The sequence below is a fragment of the Ornithorhynchus anatinus genome, chromosome 3 (genome assembly GCF_004115215.2).
Source record: "Ornithorhynchus anatinus isolate Pmale09 chromosome 3, mOrnAna1.pri.v4, whole genome shotgun sequence".
Taxonomy (NCBI): Eukaryota; Metazoa; Chordata; class Mammalia; order Monotremata; family Ornithorhynchidae; genus Ornithorhynchus; species Ornithorhynchus anatinus.
Window position 1 is genome coordinate 22,118,515 of NC_041730.1, and position 21,101 is coordinate 22,139,615.

The 21,101-nt window shown below is 58.9% G+C and overlaps 1 protein-coding gene across 1 annotated transcript in view; it reads left to right on the forward strand.

The window, feature by feature from the left end:
* The window catches only part of AMBRA1 (autophagy and beclin 1 regulator 1), a 171,499-nt gene that overhangs the window by 143,368 nt on the left and 7,030 nt on the right, over positions 1-21,101 (forward strand). Inside the window, 4 exon segments of the mRNA XM_029059290.1 lie at positions 5,542-5,646; positions 5,648-5,682; positions 14,591-14,683; positions 16,079-16,272. Coding sequence (XP_028915123.1) covers positions 5,542-5,646; positions 5,648-5,682; positions 14,591-14,683; positions 16,079-16,272 — 427 coding nt within the window.

Genomic DNA, 21,101 nt, shown 5'->3' on the forward strand with positions numbered 1-21,101 from the left:
GTCTGAGGACATGTGTGGCCTCTGTCCTGGGCTTTCCCCAAAGATGCTGCTCTCTGCCACCCCCCGGGTTTGCGTGCGTGTTTCCTCAGCTTTGACCGCAGATGCAGCCGTCCGTTTCCGATACAAAGGTCAATTCGTCTCATCGTCAGGCTCCCACTGACCTCTTTTCCCCACTCTCAAGCCTCAGTCTCCTTGCCCAAGTGTTATGTGTTCAGCAGCCTCCTTTTATAAACACAGTGTTGCCCTCAATCCAGATTGATACCCAGAAAGTAATCCTATTTTTAGGCCTTCTCATCCCCTTCCCGTGGCATCCATTTGCGCCCTCCCGCCAACTCACCCCGCCTTCTGGGTCATTCTCAGCCTCTGCTTTTCACATCTTTGATGTTCCCGCAGTTCAGATTTGACGAGTGCCATCCACTTGCTGCCCTCCAGCCACTTGCCCCCCGCGGTGAGCTTCCAGATGTTCAGAGGGCAAGATTTCCATCGGATTCAGTGCCCTCGTTCTTGCTCCTCTCCCATTACAACCCAGCCCACACGCTTCGCTCCTCAAATACCAACCTCCTCCCCGACCCTCGCTCTCACCTCACCCACTGTCAGTCCTCTGCTCGAGCCCACCCTCCTGCTTGGAACTTCCTCCCCTTACGTGGTTTTTTTTTTTTTTTTATTTTATTTTTACGGTATCTGTTAAGCACTTACTACGTACCAGCCATGTAGTACTGAACGCTGGGGTAGATACAAGCTGATCGGGTTGGACACAGTCCCTGTCCCATCCAGTTGTACGGACGAGGTAACTGAGGCACAGAAAAGGGAAGTGACTTGCCCCAGGTCACACAGTTAAGTGACGAGGCTGCTGTTAGAACCCAGGTCCTTCTGCGCTGCTTCTCTAGCATATCCGACAGACCGGCACTCTCCCCGTCGTCTAAAATCATATTTTCTCCAAGCAGCCTTCCCTGAGTAAGCACTCATCCTCCTACCCTATTTTCCCTCACCCGTGCACCTGGTCCCACCCCCTCAGCACTTAGGTTGTCACTCCACTCCCACAGCACTTAGGTACAAATCTTATACTCAGTTGTTTCCCTTATCTGTAATTTGTCAGTCCACCCCACCGGCCACTAGACTGTAGGCTCCTTGAGGGCAGCAGTCTTGTCTACCAATTTTATTTTACTCTTCCAAGTGTTCCGTATAGTGCTCTGCACGCGGTAGGCACTCAGATACTATTGAGTGGCTGAATACATGCACAGAGTTTTCTCCTCCAGCATCTCTTGACAGGTATGATCGGAGCGGCAGCGTTCGTTGCTTGGGTTAGGTGAGAATACCGGCCCCAAACCCGCTGGCCTGCTTTAGAAAGAACGCAGTTCACCAAGAACAGAAATACCTTTTTCGACTGCACTTCAAAGAGAAGGATAAGGACGCTTCTCGCTGAGCTCCGTCGGCTGTCTCAGCCATTCTTTCTTCCACCACCTTTGAACTAGAAACGGGGCTCCTTTACTTTTTGATCTGGGAGATGTTTTCTTTGCTCTTCCTGTTATTGATGCTGGGAGGAGGGGAAATCACCCCGAGTCCCAAGAATGGAGGAATCTTCATCTCTTCCTCCCCTTTCTTAAGAGCCATAAAGATCTGTGCCACCTGACTCATTCCCCACTGACAAGATGAACACACTCTGCTGGCTCTAAAAAAAATATTTAAAAAAAGATTCCTTCTAATGTATCGATCTCAATTCTCTTCCTAGAGGGTAGAGAGAAATGAGAATCAGTCAATCAGTGGTGTTTATTGAGTGCTTACTGTGCGCAGAGCACTGTACTAAGCACGTGGGGGGGGGGGGTGCAGTATAACAGAGTTGGTTCCCACGTTCCCTGTTCCCAAGCAGCTCACAGTCCAGAGTAGGAGAGAGATACCAATAGAAATTAATAAATCTGAGTGCACTACTTTGAAGGCAGGATGGGAAAGAGACCCTCCCCACCCCCTCCCAATCAGCATCTGACTTCATGACTGTGAGCCCGTTGTGGGCAGGGCTTGTCTCTCTTCGTGGCTGAATTGTACTTTCCGCGCGCTCAGTACAGCGCTGGGCACGCAGTCAGCGCTCAGTAGATACGACTGAATGAATGACTCTTGTATCTGCCCTCGTCAGTCAATCATATTTATTGAGGGCTTACTGTGGGCAGAGCAGCGTACTGAGCGCTTGGGAGAGTACGATATAACAACCGCTTAGCGGAGACCCGCGGGTCCTGGCTTACGGCATAGGATCCGTCAGACCCCTCAGCTCCTGATCACCTGCCGCGATTATCGTGACCCTTCATCGTGAGCACCTGATTGGGGCTGAGGTATCCTTGGATTGCCCCAAATTTGGGGTCTCGTCGAGTGATGGTTGGATGGAACTCTGCACATTCCCGGGGCCGCCCGCCGAAGAAAGCTCTCTCTAGGTGTTAGAGGACCCCAGGACTGTGAAAAGGAGTCCGGTGATCCGACACTTTCCTGGTCACAGAACGGGGAGTGACTCGGGCCCATAAATGTATTTGGAAAGACTAAGACAACTGTCCCTCTAGCAACAATTCTCCAGGGATTACCTGCACGTGGGGACCTGGGATCCAGAATTTGTTTGCAAAATAAGCTGACTGCAAGAGGCTATTCCTTCGTCCTCCTGAGCAAGGGCAGAGCGACAACCCAGGATGGTTGGGCAATCAACTTCTTCGGAATCTTTAAAAATAGGCAGAGATTCTTATCCGTCTGGGATAGTTTGGCTCTGGAAGAGCTGCAAAGCAGCAGGACAGACTAGATAACCTCTCAAGCCCTGGGATCGTGTGGTCCAAACTTCCCCTTTGCTTTCATCACTTATAAGACTCCCCAGTCCCAGATTCCTGCCTGCCCAGGCCGCGGAGGAGTCCGACAACCTGCTCGTCGAGAGAGATTCCCGGAGGCTCCTGATCTTCCCGTGGCGTTCATCTCCTGGCTCCCTGCCACAAAGCCGGGCTTAGCTTAATACCCCAAAAATTGGATGCTCTGGGTACCGAAGACCTGCCACCGAATCGCTGCTTTGCACGGCAGGGAAAGAGGCCATCTTCCCCGTTACTCTTCGGGCCGTGGGACTCCGGAAGGGGATGTCCAGAGCCTTCTCATCTGCTAACTGGAGTCGTGTCCCATGTGGGGCTCACGGTCTAATAATAATGTTGGTATTTGTTAAGCGCTTACTACGTGCCGGGCACTGTTCTGAGCGCTGGGGGAGATACAGGGTAATCGGGTTGTCCCACGTGAGGCTCACAGTTAATCCCCATTTTACAGACGAGGTAACTGAGGCACAGAGAAGTTAAGTGACTTGCCCACAGTCACACAGCTGACAAGCGGCAGAGCCGGGACCCATGACCTCTGACTCCGAAGCCCAAGCTCTTTCCGCTGAGCCACGCTCAGTCTAAGTAGGAGGGCAGACAGGGCTTGAATCCCCGTTTGTAGTTGAGGAGACGGAGGCACAGAGAAGTGACTTGCCGAAGGTCACGCAGCAGGCAAGTCGCGGAGCTGGGATTAGAACCCAGGTCCTCCGACTCCCAGGCCCGTGCTTCGTCCACTAGGTCATGCCGCTTCCCTGCCCAGCTCCACCGACGCCATTTCCTCCAACTTCACTTTTCAGACACCGCCAGGCATTCTCTGGAGGCCGTGGCCTCAAATCCTGGTTTCTTCAGGTCCACCAGCAAGGGGGGGGGGGGGGTGAAGGCGGAGCCCATCCTTCTCTCTCCTTCAGCGCCGCCGACTTCTCCTGTCGGTGCCAGCTATTCAGAGAGGCGGGGAAAGGGAAGGCTTGCCCAAATGGCAAGTTATTTTGAAGTGAATAGAGAGGGGCTATGAATGGAACAGGTGTTCCCAGTTGGGTTTTTTTTTTTTTTCCAGCGGGCACTCACCTTTGAGAATCTGTGCTCGGTGGCAGTCTCGGAGCCCGTGTTTCACGTGGGCCGAGGCCCGGAATGAGCGGAAAGGGGAGCTCCCGGCCCCTAGCCTGAAGGGAAGGTGGGAGCTTGGATTACAAAGGGAGAGTTGCTGCTACTTGCTCAGTATTCCGGGCACACGAGGAGAGGATTAGTTGAGTTGTCTTCTGAAATGCACCCTACCGGTCGGGTCCAAGGCACCAGTGGTTCTGGGAGACTGAGTTAGCTTTTCCCCATCAGGGCTGAACCATGCTAGCAGGGCCTGGGGAGACCAGCACAGACCGGACTACTTCCCTTTGGCCTCTCCAGAGTATTTTTTCTGTATCCTGTACCGCATATAAGTCCACTTCTCTGGCGGCGCGGTGGCCGTTTCCCCACGGCCGGGCCCCGGGCAGAACGGGACCAAGCCCCTGGCCGGGGTAGGTGGCTTCCAGATGTCACTCTGCCCAAGGGAAGAGAGGGGCGTCTCTGAACTCCTAGCTTACGGCAACTGGGATCCACCAAAAGACTTGAGGTTGGGGATCTGCCCTTCCCGGCCTCCGGGTGTTAAGCAGGTGGATCAGAGGACCCTGAAGCTCAGCAGCTGAGCGAGTCGGTGGCGTTTCCCTCCCTTTCCAGTCAAGCCCCGGGCGCCTTTCAGGCTCACTGTGGGAAAAAATAGCCAACTTTAGGGGACGACATTTATCAAGAGAAGGACGTTTCCCCTCAGAGGGAAGAAAATGATCTGTTCAGGGATGATTTATATAACATACAGATATAGCGTATCCACGTGTGTTAGACATCCCCCTTCCCCCCTGCCCCTCTCCCACATCTGACTGCACCTTTTAGGTCTTGGTAACAATAGCAATTTCAACATTGCTTTTAATTAGATGAATTAGGAATGTTCTCTAGTGTTATCACCCCCTCCCGCCCCCTTGTCGACTCCCTTCCCCATTGCCGAGCCAGTGCTGCAATCTCCATGGTAACTTGGACTCCCGGCCCAGATTGGATCATGCTGGCTGGTCAAGCGTAAGAGAAGCGGGGGGGTGTACGGTACCAGCCGCCGAGGACCAGGCATTTTTAGTGTCGCTCACCGCTCCTCTTAGATGGATCGGACCACCGAGCGGCTGAGTTCCGTGCACCCGAAAGGACCGGCTGCCGTTGCATTGTACTCTCCCCAAACGCTGAGTACGCGCTCTGTGCCTAAAAGCGCCAATAATACTATCGATTGGCTGGAGGCAACAGTATTACAGATGCACCCCTGCCGTTGACCTTCCTGCCCCCCCCCCCCCCCCCCCCCCCCCCCCCCCCCCCCCCCGCCCCCCCCCCCCCCCCCCCCCCCCCCCCCCCCCCCCCCCCCGCCCCCCCCCCCCCCCCCCCCCCCCCCCACCATTTCCCTTCCTCCTCGGAGACTCCCCCCGCCCCGCCCCGGCCATTAAACATTTATCAGGGGAAGACCCCCACTCCCGGCAAGCCTTCGGTCTTCCCCATCTGTGTTTTCAACCTTCCGAGGCCGTAGGAAGGCCTTGGAATCTGGGGCTCTGAGTTTTCCCTGGGATTTATGGTTCTTCATAACACGTTGACTCTTTCCTCTCGCTTTATCGTTCTTTTCATAACAAAATGACCCTTTCCTCTCTCCTCCTTCCTTCAGAGAGTCTTCAACGTCCTCTACCGATTGCCAGCCGACCAGCGGAGACACGTCAGCATCAATTCGCCCGGGTGGCTGCCTGAGCCGGGGCTCGGCTTGGCCTACGGCCACCAACAAAGGGGACCTGGTGATCTGCCGGCCAGAGTGAGTATATGTAGGGCAGCAGGCGGGTGGGCGTTCCGAGCGAGCGCCGAGCGTAGAGGTGGTCTCCCTCGGGGGGCTCGCCCGCAGCGCCAAACCCAGGCCGGCGCCTTCTCTGTAATCTAGAGCCTATCGGGGCTGCTTGCCTCGGCCTCTGGAAGAAGCATCAGAGAAATTTAGTTCCCGGGACGTTGTCCTTAACTCCCCGCGGGGACTTCCAGCCTGAGGGGAGATATTGGGTTTCGGTGAGGCTTACCTTCCGAACCTGGCCTCTCAGGACTGGTGATCTCACTAGTTCCCACATCTTTCGTGAATCGATCAGAAACCACTCTTTAACCTCCACTTCCCTTGAGGAGCGGTATTATTGTCCAAAATCAGCCCAACTAGATTTTTAAATAAGCCCTTTCGGAATCCAATAGGTGCTTTGGATGTGTGTGTGTGTATGTGTCATATATTAGTGTATATATATATATATATATATATGTGTGTGTGTGTGTGTGTATACTTATATTCACATATTTGTGTGTGTGAGTGTTCAAAACAACCTATTTAATGTTCTCACATACACACACACACACACACATCCCATGGACCTTAATTGAACAATATAATATGACTAGTGTAGCAGGTTCCAAGCACTGGAGGTCGATGCAAGATAATCAGATCAGAAACAATGCCTGTCCCACACGGGCCTCGCAATCTATGGAATCTCTATCAGATCACACAGTCCTTGAAATAAAAAGAGGAATATTGGAAGTTTGTAAAAGTCCAAAGCGGCCATCCATTGATTTTCTGTGGCCGAAACAAGTCCACCGTTGGCTCCCGGCTGAGGCTCTGGGTTGAGGCTCTCTCCTTTCGAGGCATCGTGCTGGCAAAGGAGCGAGTTGGTCAGGGGAAAGGGGAGGCCTTGAAGTCGCTGGGCTTGAACGTGCAGACCGAGAGCTTCCCTATCTCCCGGGGCTCAGGCTCTAAACCCTGAAACTACTGTAGGAGGGATTTTCCGAGCTGTTTCAGAGTCTTCGTAAAAGGAGGCCCTTATGATCATCTTCGTTAAATAACTGGACATCTAGATGGGCCCTTCTTTGTGTTACACCGTAGATGGTCCAGGCAGTCTGTTCTCAGGTCCAGCAAAGAAGCAGCTTAACCCCACCGCCCCTCCAGGGTACACTGCCAGGTGCTAGTGGGTTAAAAGCCAGTCTGCCTGTAATGCATCCCTTCACCGGATCCAGCGGCACAACCTGAGGGGAATCAACTTACAGGGCAGCAAGACCACCGGAGTAGTAGGTGCCATATTGATGATGAGCACAATGAGGGGCATTTCCATTTAGGGGAATTTTGGGAGTGCCCTTCCTACCCAGATTGATGGCCCCTGATAGAGGTAAAGTTGGGTTCCCATCAGTTGACCCAGGCTCTTTAGGACTCTTCAGCGTACAGAAGACTGAATGAGACCAACGAAGAGAAATGGCACGTAGAGACCCTGCGGAAATTCCGATCCAGGCCGTGAGAGAGATCCAGTGTGTCTCCAGCCCAGTTGGAACGGTCAGGTCTCCCAGCTGTGCCTGAGCCAATCTAGCTTGTAAAAGTGCAATTGAGTCTCGACATAAGACGGTTAATCTGCCGGTCACATCTCCCTTTGCTCACCCCACGGCCCAACTTTTTTCTTCGGAGGGTAACCCTTTCGAAGGACGTTTTGAGAGCGGCATCGTTAATCAGAGTAGGAAAAATCCCTGCATGCTCTGCTGGGAGAGGGGGAGAATAGATTTTCCTTTTGTTTTCACCGTGGGGACCGAGAACCTAATTATCAGGAGGGTGTTAAACAGGCATTACTAACCAGGCTCCTCATTCTGCTCCACTTTCATCTTGGAGTCAGTGTGGGCTCCACATGTGGAGAGATAAGGAGTGGGCGTGCTCAGTGGGTGAGAATCAAGTCACTGGACTATCCTCTCTTCCTCAAGTGGGCCGGGCCATTTGTCGTACTCTAAAATACCCCCAGTCTTACCTGTATCACCTCCGCTGGGTCTGCGGGGTTCCCAGGCACAGCCTCCCTCTCTTTTAAGTCTGTCCCAGTCTGCATCCTTGGGCTTGACTTGGTCACCGGTGCCCACCCACCAATCTGGTCGGTCCTAAAGCCAAGACTAGCTGACTGCCTCAGAGACCGACACCGTCCCTGCCACCTTAAACTGCATCGGCTCCGCCGTGACTTGGGAATCTTGTTTCCGTCCTAAGATATATCGATTGCCAGCGGCATCCTGCCCGGATGCTCCCTGTCCCCCAGTTCCGAGAGCCCTCCCTGGGAAAGAACGGTTTCCATCCTTTCCTCAATTGCAGCAGCTTCTTCCCAGTCAGGTGGTCTTACTCCTGTTTGATCCAGTTAGCTCCTGGGGCCTAGGAGAGAGGGTCGGCCAAGGCAGTTTTTCTGAATATGACTTGTTCTCAACTTCCCTGATATGTGGGGATTCCAGGGTTGAACCCGATGCTCAGAGGGCACGTGTTCATCTGCTGGGTGTGCCGGCCTTGCCCCCTACATCTTGGGGCCGCTTGATTCCGGGACGGGGAACCCGCCTACTCCGAAGTGCCTCTTCCCTAGTCGTCGTGGGAGCGGTATTCGCCGCCTCGTGATGCGCTTTTGAAACTTAGGATACTAGTGGCTTGCTACTGGAGTACCTGGCTAGGGGCTGAGTTCTGTGCAGGGAAGGTTGCCACCTGCCATGTGTTTAAGATGAACCTAACGGTTATGTAAAATGAGCGGTTAGTTCCGTTATCCTGCCCACGTAACAGCACCCCCACAGCTCTGGTTATCGCCGGGGGGTCTGACCTTCTCTGCCACTCGCCGACTCCCCACGACACCACAGGAACCGCGTGAGGGCGGAGAGTTTCCGGCCATCCCACGGGTGCTGCCCTCCGGTCATCTTGAAGGTCCTTCCTCCAGAGGCAAGAGAGCTCTGCTCCTGGCTTTCCTGAACAGGAAAACTTCTGAGCCTTTCAGGCTGTCACTGCCACACAAAGACTTGTACGTCTGAACCCCAAGCCTACACACTCTGGGTGAGTCACTGGGACGTTAAGAGAAACCCCTGCCGTCCCCGCCCTCCCTCCGGAGTCAGAACGGGCTCGAACCGTCCCAACCAAGATAATCAGAGGGGTGGAAGGCCTTGGGATGGGTAGAGACGGAAAAGATTAGGGCTTTTTATCCGACGAAGACAAAGGCAGAGAGGACTCGGATCACGAGGGGGGCAGATGAGGTGAACGAGGAGCAGTTCATCGCCAAATCCCACCGTCACGGGCAAGGTGGCGTTCGGGGAAACCTGGAGACGGTAGGGTCCGAGCCAACCGAAGGAAACGTTTCACACAGCGGGAGGTAAACGCGTGGTATCCGTTCCCGCAGGGAGCCGGGCAGGCCAAAAATGCCCTTGATTCTTCCGTCGCGTATTCCGTTCTCACATTTTGGATAGCAAGCCATTAGGGCATCGGGGGACCGCCCTTCCAGCGTCGCACGGCCGTCCGAACAGAACATAACGCGTGGCATCGTCGGAAGGAAGGTTTTGGCACCTGTGTGGGGCACCGGCGGAGGCCCACACATCCCGATGCGAGTTTTCCTGAAAGTGGGGTCCGTCGGGAACGTGACCCCTGAGTTTTAAGGGAGCGGATGTTATCCGCGGGTGGAAGAGGAGCCCGCGCCTTCGCACGGGTTCTTGAAGCATCCCAGCCTGGATGGGCCGTCCGTCTGACCCAGCGTCCTAGGGCAGTTTTTGTTAAGTGTTCTCGTGATCGCTCGGAGGACCCGTGAACGTCTGGGTGAACTTGAATTTTTGCCGTCTTCTCAGTGGTGACCCAGACCGTGCCCGTGTCCGGAGCCGCCTGGGGTGACATCTCTCAATCTCAAACGGTGTGGGGGGGGGGGGGGGGGGGTCTCTCTGGCCTTCGCGTTCTTTAGCCGGGAAGATTGTCTCTCTTTCCTACCAGGATACACTTTGAAGCCCAGCGAGGTTAGATGGCTCAGGGAGTCAGTGACAGAGCCAGCTTTCCCAAGTGTCAACGCAGCTCTCTTTTCTGGAAAGCCAGCTGTCTTCCAGGTATTTAGCACTTCCCCTGGGGAAGTGATGGCAGGATGTAAATTGGACAAGCTAGGGCTCCTCACAGATCTCTCCCTTCTGTGCCAACGGGTCAGCGTTTCAAGACGTGGAACCGGCCGGATTCTTCTGTCTCTCCCGGGCAGCCGTTTGAGATTAAGCTAAACAACGGGGCCGTTTGCGTGACGGTGGCGGGTCGCCCATCGGTTCCGAAGGGCGGAGGTATCGGGCAGCCGGAATAAGGCCACTGCGTGTGTCTCAGGGCCGGCACCCTCCGTCTCCGTCCAGATCGTAGCAAGGGTTGGCTCCTCACTTGCTCCTCTGAGTCCCGGCCCTCTTCCCTCTCCCGCCACCCCCACTGTTGCTGCCTCCCGATCGCAGCCCTCAAAATGGGGCGGAGGGTTACCCGGGCCTTCGTGTCCCTGGCCGGTGGGAACGATCAGGAATTTCCCTTTGGCTTCATAGAGGTGGTCTGATATCCAGAGGGAAGAATTTCTCCAGAACGAGAAGTGGCAAGTGAAGGCAGGGGTTGGGTTGGGTACGGCAACTGGAAACCATGAAGCCCAGCCTCCCCCTCTTCACTCTCCCCCCCCCCCGACCCCCCCACTACCCAACCAAGGGGGAAGGAACCCTTCAACCAACCTCCTCTTGGCCCTCCAGCCGCTATAGACACGTCCTTCTCAGCCTTAATACTGCCACAGAAACGGTGTGACATGCCAGCCCAGAATAGCTGCTCGCAGCCACCATCCGGAGCTGTTCGCATGGCTGGCAGCCCAGTCCTTCCCCGAGTAGTGCGCTCTGGAGATAGACCTGCCCTCTCCTCTTCTCCATTTCTCCCTTCCTTCCACCCCCCCTCCCCGTCCCAAAGCTACCAGCCCAGCCGGCACCCCCAGAGATAGCCACATTGGAGTAGGAAACCCTGAATCCCGGAGGCCCGCCCTTCTGCGATAAACCCGGCAAGGCAGCCGGAAAAGACAGGCCTTTCGAACCCGGGCCGGTAACCGAGGGTCCGGGTGTGCCACGGCCCCTGCCCCCGGTGCCACCCTTCCCGAGGGGCGTGTCTGTACTACCCCGGAAGGGGAACGGATCCCCTTGTATTCCCTTCCCGCAGCCACCGCTCTCAACCGGTTGTGTCACACTCTCCACTGTAGGTTGATACGGCCCAGTGGTCACTAGAAGAACCGGACAGCGCTTCACTGTGGTTGTCAGGAGCTGGAAGTGGAGAGGAGGAGCTCATCCAAATTTCCATTCGCCTCTCCCCTTCATCCCCCCGAGTCGGGAAGAGGCGTAGTACTCTCCCTGAAGCCGCAGCGTCTTCGCTAGCCGGCCACAGCGGGTTCCTACAACCGAGGCGCTCCCCGCCAGGCCCACCGTAGGGTCGGTTAGGAGGGGTCTCCCTAGGACCTTCTTTGCTACCCCTGCTTTGCGAGGAGCACACCTGGAGAACGCCACCCCAAGCCTGTCAGGAAGCGTCCCCGGGCTCTGGGGACGAGCCTGCTGAGGGGATACACTCGTTCGTCGGCCGCCCCCCTCCCATCCTCTCCTACCCGGGGTGAGGCAGCTCTGACGGGGTGACGGGGGAGAGAGGCAGCTGTGACGGTGTGACGGGAGACCAGATGCTGGGGCAGAAGAGAGGCTTGGATAACTGGGAAATGAGGGGCAAAGGGCCTCCTTGGGTTGTAAAGGAAATCGGAAGCCGTTCTCAGAGCGATCGGTGGCTGCTCTGCGGCCAGTCGAGTAGGCGGAGCCGAGACCCTCGGGCGATACGGTGGTGTGGACGGAGGGAGGCCGAAGCCCTCGCCGGAAGCCTGGCGGCCCGAGCCCGGCTGGACAGGCGCCCCCGTCCGAGCCCCGCGTCTGAAGCCGGGTGTTGGGTGCGAACGGAATCGATCCCCCCTCTTGGCGACGGGGAAGGCCAGGAAGCAGGCTTGGAGAAGAAGTGGACCTTCCGCCCCTCGTCACCCTCTTGTCTGTTATCTAACTTCCTTCAGAGGCACAGACGTTGACTCATCCGCCTTCGCGTTCTGAGGGAGCGACAAGAGAGCCTCCTTTCGAGCTCCGATGGGTTGGGAGGTTGAGGCACGGAAGGGGGAAGTGACCCGTTGGTGACACCGGGACTCCGGGGACGGCAGGAACCGCAGAGCCGGAGGAGAGGATGCGATCCGCCCGACCCTCTCGGGAGAAGCGCCTGGAGTCCCGGCCGGACCGTGGCGCCGGGCTGGTCCACGGAAGGGGGGGGGGGGGGGGGGCGTCGCTCTCCGGCGAGGGTGGGAAGGCTGAGGGTCGTTCCGGCCCCCCAGCGGACGTGGGTGAGACTCCCTCCGCCCACGGTGGCTGAACCCTCCACTTCGAGCTAGCTGCACATTGCCGAGCCAGTGACTCACACGGGCCAGATTGGCAGTGCGTGAGGGGGGACCCTCTGGCAGCCAGCGCCTCTCTCACCCTCCACCCTCGGGAAAGATGCACCAGGAGGCCCGCGCTCCGTGACGGGAAGGCTCCTTGTCGCAGGGAATGCGATTGCGTTGTAGGTTCGGTGTGAACGGTTTGCTTCCACTACAGCTCTAGCCGCCGAGAAGTACAGAGGAGTTGCTGGCAGGCGCCCGAGCCCTGGGTTGCCATCTGTCAATAAATTCTGACGAGTTTGTAAAGCGGCAGCGCCGAGGCAGCTGGTTTCACGTGGGGTTTAATACAGCCAGGATTAGTTCAGCAGAAAATGTGATGACAGCCCGCTTTTGTGAGGCCTCTGAGTAATCATCATCATCATCATCACGGTAACTGTGATAGTTTAAGGGCTCACGCTGTGCTGAGCACTGAGGTAGATACAACGCGGTCGGATCCCACACGGGTCTCCCGCTCTAAGGGGGAAGGAGAACAGGTTTCTCGTCCCATTTTATAGACGAGGTTAACCGAGGCACAGACGTGCCCCAAATCGCATAGCGAGCGAGATTGGAAACCCAGTCTGCCGACACGCCCGGCCCTGTGCTCTCTCCACTAGGCCCTGCTGCCCCCAGGCCCTTACCCCAGTACAGTTAATAATAATAATAATAATAATAATAATGTTGGTATTTGTTAAGCGCTTACTATGTGCCGAGCACCGTTCTAAGCGCTGGGGTAAACACAGGGGAATCAGGTCGTCCCACGTGGGGCTCCCAGTCTTAATCCCCATTTTACAGATGAGGGAAAACTGAGGCACAGAGAAGTTAAGTGACTTGCCCACAGTCACACAGCCGACAAGTGGCAGAGCTGGGATTCGAACTCATGAGCCCTGACTCCAAAGCCCGTACAGTTGCGTGTCTCCGGCCAGGCTGACCCTGACCCTTTATGAAGGACCCCAGAGAAAGAGAGCTCCCTCTCTAGACCGTGGGCAGGGAACGTGTCTACCAACTCGGTCACGTTGTACTCTCCCAGGCGCTTAATACGGCGCTCTGCACACAGTAAGCGCTCAGTAAATAGCACTGACCGGTTGCTCGGAGAGTCGGTCTCGCAGCAAGGCGTCCCGACCCGACCGCAGTAGGAGGAACAGGCGAGGGTAGCTGGAAGCTCCCTGTGAGGCTCTAGGGAACCACCACCCCTCTCTGCCTGGCCTGGGTGAAGGGCGACTATTATTACCGTTATTATCATCATTGTATTTGTTAAGCGCTTACTGTGTGTCAAGCACTGTTCTGAGCCCCGGGGAAGATACAGGTCGATCAGGTTGGACACAGTCCGGGTTCCACGTGGCGCTTACCCCTTACGTGGGAGGAAGAACGGGTTTCGGATCCCCATTTTCCAGATGAGACAACTGAGGCCCGGGCAGGTTAAGTGAATTGCCCAAGGTCACACAGCAGGCAGGCGGCAGAGTGGGCATTAGAACCCAGATCCTCGGGCCCCCAGGCCCGTGTCCTTTCTGCTCGGCCCTGCCGCTCCTCAGTCGGCTTCGCGTCGTTCGGCCGCGGCCCTCTACGAAGGAATAGTCGGCGGGATGAATGACCCGGCGAAGACGGGTTTTTCTCTCCTCCCGGAAGTCAAAGCGGCCGGGCCGGGCCGCCCGCCCAGGTAGCCGCACCTCCCGGAGGGCCCCGCGGGGCCGTGCCGCACGCGAGCTGTGAAGAATCCCGTCGTGCTCACGAGAACCGAGAGGTGGATCTCGGAACACTGGCCCGTATGCTGGAGGCCCGGGATGGATTTGTCGAGTGTGATCCCACGTGGGCAGGTGGTGCCAGGCTCAGAGATCAGGCGGGCACAGCCCCGTCGAGCGAGCAGGACTGCAGGGAAAGGAATCCGTAGAGACTGGAGGCACCCCCGGAGACTGGGTCGGGAGCCGGGCAGACAGGTTGGGATCAGCGATCGTGAACTGGAAAGGGAAGAGAAGAGAGCATCTTTTAGTCAGAGCGCCTTTGTTTGGGAGCCGGACTTGTGTCGTCCTGCCCTTTTAAGAAGCTCTCCTTCGGCCCCGGCAATGAGGACGCGGCTCAGTTGGCGGAGCGTGGGGAGACCAAGAGATTCTGGGGGACGGCCCGCTCTCCTCCCTTGCCCCAGGCACTGGCCTCAACGGCTCTGACTTCAGCGACTCTGGATTCCGCCCGAGACCGGCCCGGGGAACGAGCTCCGGCACCTCAGTCCGCCTCACTGGTTCTTAGAGGTCGGACTTGGACGTTCCATCTCCTTTCGGCACCAACCTCCCGCCCGCTGGGCCTAATCACGGCTCTTCCGACCCGCTCAGGGTCCTGGCTCCGTGAGCGAAACCCGTTGGCCGGGCCCGGGCCCGAGCCACCAGGGAAACCAGTACAGGGGAAGGCAGAATCCTCATTTTTTCCCCAAGATCCCTTGCCTCTAACCCCATCACTCCCCACTCTGCCTTTCAGGGCCTTAAACTCTGGTGTTGAGTACTTTTGGGACCAGCTGAATGAGACAGTCTTCACCGTCCATTCCAACGGCAGGAGCGGTGAGAGACCAGGGTAAGTGCTCGGGGGATAGGATAGGAGTAGCCGACCGCAACAGCTTGTGCCCCGTCTGCCCCCCCCCCCCCCGAGCATTTCCTTGAAGTGCTCTGTCTTCCGGCATCCCTGGGCTGGCTGGTCAGACCGCCCGTTGGCACCCGGGACACGGTGCAGGCAACCTCAAGTGAGGAGGGTGAGGAATCGTCTTACGGCCCCCGTGCTACGAACGTACAGGAGCCTGACTCTGGAAGCCGCCGCTGTTGCTCCCGGACGGAGGGCAGGAAGCTAGGGAACGAGAATGCGAATCACAGCGCAGACGAAGCGAGGGCACCGGAGGAACGAGGTGGGGGGAGGGGGGAGCGGGCGGGGCGGCGTGCATGCGGCCCGGGGGAGACCGGCGATTCCCCCGGGGCCGTGACCCTCCCGAGCCGCTCCGGGGCCAACCGAGGGCGGCGAACTGGTGCTAATCATTTTAATTGCTTGATTAACTAACGATTGCACGGGCACTCTGAAAACATAAATTGCTGCGTAAATGCTTAAACAGTCATTGCCGTGCCTGGTTTGGTGGACCCAAGGCAGTTGCTCTTTCCGGCAGAAACCGAAGAGCGCTGGAAAGGGGTCCCCGCGGAGTGCCCGGGAAGAGGAACTAAGGCTCCCTGTGGACCCTCAAATCCTCGAGTCTCAGGGTTCCCGACGGCCCACCCCCCCCCCCGCCCCCCCGTGCCACTTCCGGGGTCCGGGAGACACTACCGTTCTTCAGGGTGGCCTCCTCTTCACTCCCCGGGCCCGAGCCTGAGACCGAACGCGGGCTCGAGAGAGCTCGAAGCTTCCCCCACGAGGGCCACCTATCAGGACTCTTAGGAACCAGGGGAGACTCCAAATAGAGTCAGTCCAGCCAACGGCCCAAGGGCCGGATCGCGAAATAGATCGTAGGACTGCTTTCTCCTCTTCTCTTCCCTTGGAGCCTGTAAATCATCCAGCTGCCAGGTTTGCACCTTCAACTCTTCCGGCTTCACTGGTCTCTAGCAAAGCCGCTTGTTCTTAATGAGAAGAACACAGAAGCTGGGCTGGCGGCGGGAGGTCCGGACGCCAACGCTGGACCCGGTGGCCCTGTCAGAGAATCGGTGGATGTGCTGTCCCTTCCCGTCAGCCGCGACGGACAGGGAGATGGAGCGCGGGTTTCCTCTAGAATTCAGAGGGGTTAATCCCCAGAGCGGCAGAACTGGGAATCGCTCCCCCGAGCCTCCTCAGTCCCCTTCGTCCCCACCCCCGCTCTGCCGCTGGGGCAGACCCGGAGAGCCGAAGAGTCCGGAAGGTTGGGATTGGGGATCGGCCTCTCGGCGTAGCCCCGCGCCGGGAAGAGGGAGCTCTCCTGAGGCCTGGCCTGACTTGAGCTTGTCTCTCTCCATCCAGAACCAGCAGAGCCACGTGGAGGACGGATAGGGACATGGGCCTGATGAATGCCATTGGCCTGCAGCCCCGGAACCCCACCACCTCGGTGACGTCCCAGGGCACCCAGACTCTGGCACCCCAGCTGCAGAATGCAGAGACGCAGACGGAGAGGGAGGTGCAGGAGCCGGGGGCGGCCTCCTCTGGGGCCGGCGAAGGTAGGAGCCGAACGGCACCGGGGCCGAGGGGCGGTCACTCCTCCCCGGCCGAGCCGCCCGGGGCCGCTGGGGTCGGCGGGGGGGGGGACCGATCTCACCCGGGATCCCAAGCGGCCCAAGAACTTCTTGCCCTGGCGGCTTGGCTCCCTCCGGCGCGGCCTTCCCCGGGGGCGTCTCTCAGCATGTCCAAGATGGCGCTCTGCTCTGCCCCGGGCCCCTCTGCTGGGTGGGTCTGTGTGCCTCGACTCCTCTTGACTCGGCTCTGGGCTGGCGCCCAGAGCTTTTCCGGGTTCCGACCTCGCTGAAGGCCGGGGTTGCCGGGGGACTGGGGAGTGGGTCAGAGGTGCATCCCTCTCACTTCCCGAGGCGCCCCCAGAAGCGGCGCGGCCTGGGGGAGGGAGCGCGGGCCTGGGAGTCAGAAGGACACCCGGGTTCTAATACCGGCTCTACCGATCGCTTGCCGCGTGACCTCGGGCACGTCACTTCTCTGCGCCTCAGTTTCCTCAACCGTAAAATGGGGAGCCCCGTCCTCCCTCCCGCTTAGACTGTGAGCCCCGCCGTGCAGGACAGGGACTGGGTCCGATCTCATCAACTTGTACCTTCCCTAGCGCTCAGAACGGTGTTTGACACATAGTAAGCGCTTGACGGAAACCGTAAAAAAAAAAAAAAAAAAAAAATGCTCCCCAGGCTAGTCTTCCCGAGCGAGGGTTGGCAAGGGTGTCAGAGGAGAAGGGCCCTCGGGGGTGAGGAGTTTAGCGACCGCCACTGCAGAGGTATGCCCACCGCCCGACCCCCTCCTCTCCTCCTGGCTCAGTTGAGAGCAGGGGCCACAGACGCGTCTTCCAGGCTCCCGGGCTCAATAGTAGGAACGGTCTCGAGTCCCCTCCCTCTCCCCCGTGATGCTCGGGGAGCCTCATCCCAAAGGGAAACCATCAGTCCAGAGGACGCAGCAGCCCGGGGGCCCGGTCCGGGCGGCCAGCACGTCCCAGCATTGAAAGGCGGGTGGCCTCGGAGCGTCCAGAGAGCCGCGGGGCCGTTGGTTGCCGGAGTTCGGGGCCGATCTCGGCGAGGACCCCGAGGTCCGTGGCCCTCTCGCCGCCCCCTTCCCGGGGCCCGCAGTCGGGGGAGTGACAGCCCCCTCCCGTGCCCCCTTCGGGAGTTCCCCGAACCTCAGCCCGTCCAATCCGCCTCCCACTGCACCACCCTCACCACTTGGAGAACCAATCAGCAGTCAACCCCAGCGGAGCCCGGGGCCCTCTGGGATCTGTCGGTGGCCTGGCAGACGGGCGGACCACCGCGTTAAACCGGCTGTTCGCACTCACCGGCCCTCCTCGGCCTTGACTCCGTCGGCGCCCAAGAGCAAGGTGCCCCCCGTGCTTCGTCTTTACGGGCCGGCGTCGTGGGCGGCCTCGCCCGAGGCGCTAGGCGCGGCCCCCGGGGAGTGACTTTCCTCCCGACCCGCGCTCGGAGTTCGAGGTCCTCGAGCAGCGGGGTGACTCGGTGGCCCCGGGGGGCCGGGCCGGTGAGACCCCTCCCCCTCCCCCCCCCCCCCCCCCCCCCCCGACCGGAGAGGGGAGAGGAGCCGGCCGCCCTCGGCCCCGGGGTTCAGCCAGCGGCAGAATGAGGGTGCCCCCTGGGGGAGGCTGAGAGAAGTCTGGAGGCGCCACGATTCCTGCCCTGGCGGAGAAGACGGAGAGAGATACGCGAACGTACGGAGGCGCGGGATGCGAGGGGCGGGTTCTAAGAACGCGTTCAACGTACGCCGGCACACGAGAGGGAGAGTCATCCGACAAGAGATCCGAGCCTGGGAGCACAGGAGTCTCTGGAGGCGGGGGGGCTCGAGGTGGGTGGAGTTGCCAGCCGAGGTTGATTTAGGAGGCGCTGGGTCCTGGGAAGGATTTCTCTGAGGGGGTCTCAGGTTTCTTCGGAGATTGTGCCGAGCCGAAGGAGCTCAGCCGTTAAGGGGCCGGGCTGACTCCGCCAGGGGTGGAAGCCGAGGAGCGCGCCCCGCCCCGCGTCACGTTTCTCCGCCGCCGCCCGTGGTGTCCAACCCTCCCCACCTCGCCTCCGGAGTTGCCTCCCCAGCGTGCGGCGACTTGGTGGGCGGCCCCTCCCCTGCCCGCCCTGGTGGGCGGTTAACCAAAGCGGGCACCCGTCACCCCGTCGGACCCCCCCGGCGGTCAGGTGGCGCTGCCGAGGACGGGAAGGCCGAGGCCTGTATCTCTTGGGGCGGGGAGCTCCTGAGGCCTTTCTGCTTTTCCGGTTAGCCCGAGAGCAGAAATCCTGACTTCCGACAGGGAAGGCCTTCTGAAGAATAACCAACTTCCCTCAAGCCAGATGCCAGGCAGCAACTCTTCCACCCGGGAGGGGAGAGGAGCGGCGCATCTCTGTCCCTGTCCCCGTGTGGCTCACTGGGATACCTCTCACCCCGAAGAAGCGAGTCGGAGACGTAACAGAGCAGCAGCAATGAAGGGAAGCGGCATGGTCTAGTGGATAGAGCGCGGGCCTGGGAGTCCAAAGGACCTGGGTTCTAGTCCCGGCTCCTTCCTCTGTCCGCTGTGTGACCCCGGGCAAGTCACTTCACTTCCGTGTGCCTCAGTTACCTCATCTGGGGGTTAAGACTATGAGCCCTACGGGGGACGGGGACCGTGTCCGACCCGGTCGCCTCGTATCTTCGCCAGCGCTTAAAACGGTACCTGAAACGGAGAGAGCGCTTAATGAATACCATTTAAAAAAAAAAAAAAAAAAAAAAAGCGCCAGGTGAAAGGAGGGGAGGATGTTACTGACAGGGAGGGTGGGGATTGGTTCCTGTTTGTCCCTCGCCACTGTCTGCAGAGAGGCTAAGACCCCCGGAGATGGGCAAACAAGGTGTTCGAGGCTCGGGAAGCGGTCCAGGGGCTGGGACCCGGGCAGAACCGAAGAGGACAGCTGGCCCCGCCTGCCCACGTTTCTCCTCCGAGCCGTCCGAATGACGGATCTGTTTTCGAAAAGCCCCTCGGAATTGGCGGGGCTCTGACGGCAGCTTCAGCTCCTCTCCGTCCGGGCTGCCGACGGGTGCTCTGACCCACCGAGCGGAGGCCAGTCATCACACCGTCCCGGAAATCTCTCCCGGGCCTCCGACGGGATGTTGTGCCTCTCGCCGCTGTGCCCGACGGGATCCCCGTTCACGGTTTCTCCCTCCCTTCCCCGGCTCCTTCCTGCCCTCCGGGCAGGGTTGGCAGGAGGTTCAGTCAAAAAGTATCCGCCAGACACCGGGATATTCATAGCGGCGCGTGCACGGGCGTGTACACACGCTCCCCTCCCCGCAGCCCTGAGGTATAATTAACATCCGGCGAGCGCTCTGCCGGCACTAAATTACGATTCTGCAACTTGCCCCCTCCCCGGCCTTTTTCCATCCGTAAGTGCGAGAGGGTTCCCGGGTCCCTTCCAATCTCTCGCCTGTAAAAACCTGGTTCAAATCTGTCGAGCTCTCTTTGGGCTTTCCTGGAAGAGCCGTCCCCTGGAGGAGTCCCAGGTGTCTGCCCTACCCCAAGAGCCCGACCTCCGTTAGTGGTCGGGGCCCTGGGCGAGCTCCCCTCCGCCTTCCAGTTGAAGGGAGGCAGAGAGACTGAACGGGGCGGGTGGAGATGCGATTAGGAGCCCTGGAGGTTGGCGGTCCCACCCGCCGGGGGCCACCTTCTCAGCCAGATGCCGTGGACGGGGCTCACCTCCCTCTGCCTGGCGGACGGGGGTTCGGTCTGTCCAAGAGCAGAGCCCGTCGAGGTCACTTTACTTCCAGGGAGCGGACTGCGACCCGGAGGATGAATGATGCAAGGAGGCTCTTGTTTCCCCCGGAGGGCTGTTACCCTTTCCCCACCTGCCTGCATTTTTCTGCCCCTCTGGGTCACCTTTGGTTCCACAGTAATAGCACAACCCCTGGGGTTCCCCGGCGAGCCTCCCCCAACTCGGTAGATCCGTTCCTGCCGCAGTGCAGGGAGTCCGGGTCTTCAGCTCTTAGGGCTGAGGAGACTCTGGAAGAGCCCCTGCTTAGATAGAAGCTAATCTCGGTGCCCCCCTGGGAGTGGAAGATAATAACACTAAGAATGGTATTCGTTAAGCGCTTGCAATGTGCAAAGCACTGTTCTGAGCACCGGGGGGATACAAGGTGATCAGGTCGTCCCGCCTGGGGCTCACGGTTTTAATCCCCATTTTACAGATGGGGTCACGGAGGCCCGGAGAAGTTAAGTGACTTGCCCAAAGTCACACAGCTGGCAAGCGGTGGAACCGCGATTAGAACCCAAGCCCGGGCTCTTTCCACCGAGCCACGCTGCTTCCGATTCCCTCTGGGCCCCCATTGGACCTATGAGAGATGGGAGCCTTGGCTTGTGGATTTCTGTTCCCACCACTGTCGTCGCCCATCAGAAGTCTGGATTAAACTCCCAGTGTGGGCTGCCCAGACCTCGGCCCTCTGGGGCTTCTATTCTGCTTAGGAGCCGCCAGACCCTGGACACGGTGCTCTCTCTCTCTCTCTCTCTCTCTCTCTCTCTCTCTCTCTCTCCCCCCCCCCTCGGTTCGCCTCTTTCAGGAGGACCGCTCTCCCCCTCCGGAGTACGGTTGGGGAGGTCTCGGAGAGTCTCAGAAGGTAGCTCTTGAGATAGGATTAGTCTGGCACCGAGCCCCAGCCGGCTCCCTCCGGGACCGGCCCTCCGACCTACTCCGCCGTCCGGCCTCTGGGAAGCGGCCCGTGCTAAGGAGCTGATAATTCGCCAGGCACAGAGCCCGGCAGCGGAAGCGCAGATGCCGGAGGGCCTCCCGCCCGCCCGCCGTGCCCTGCTCCCCGGCCCCGGACG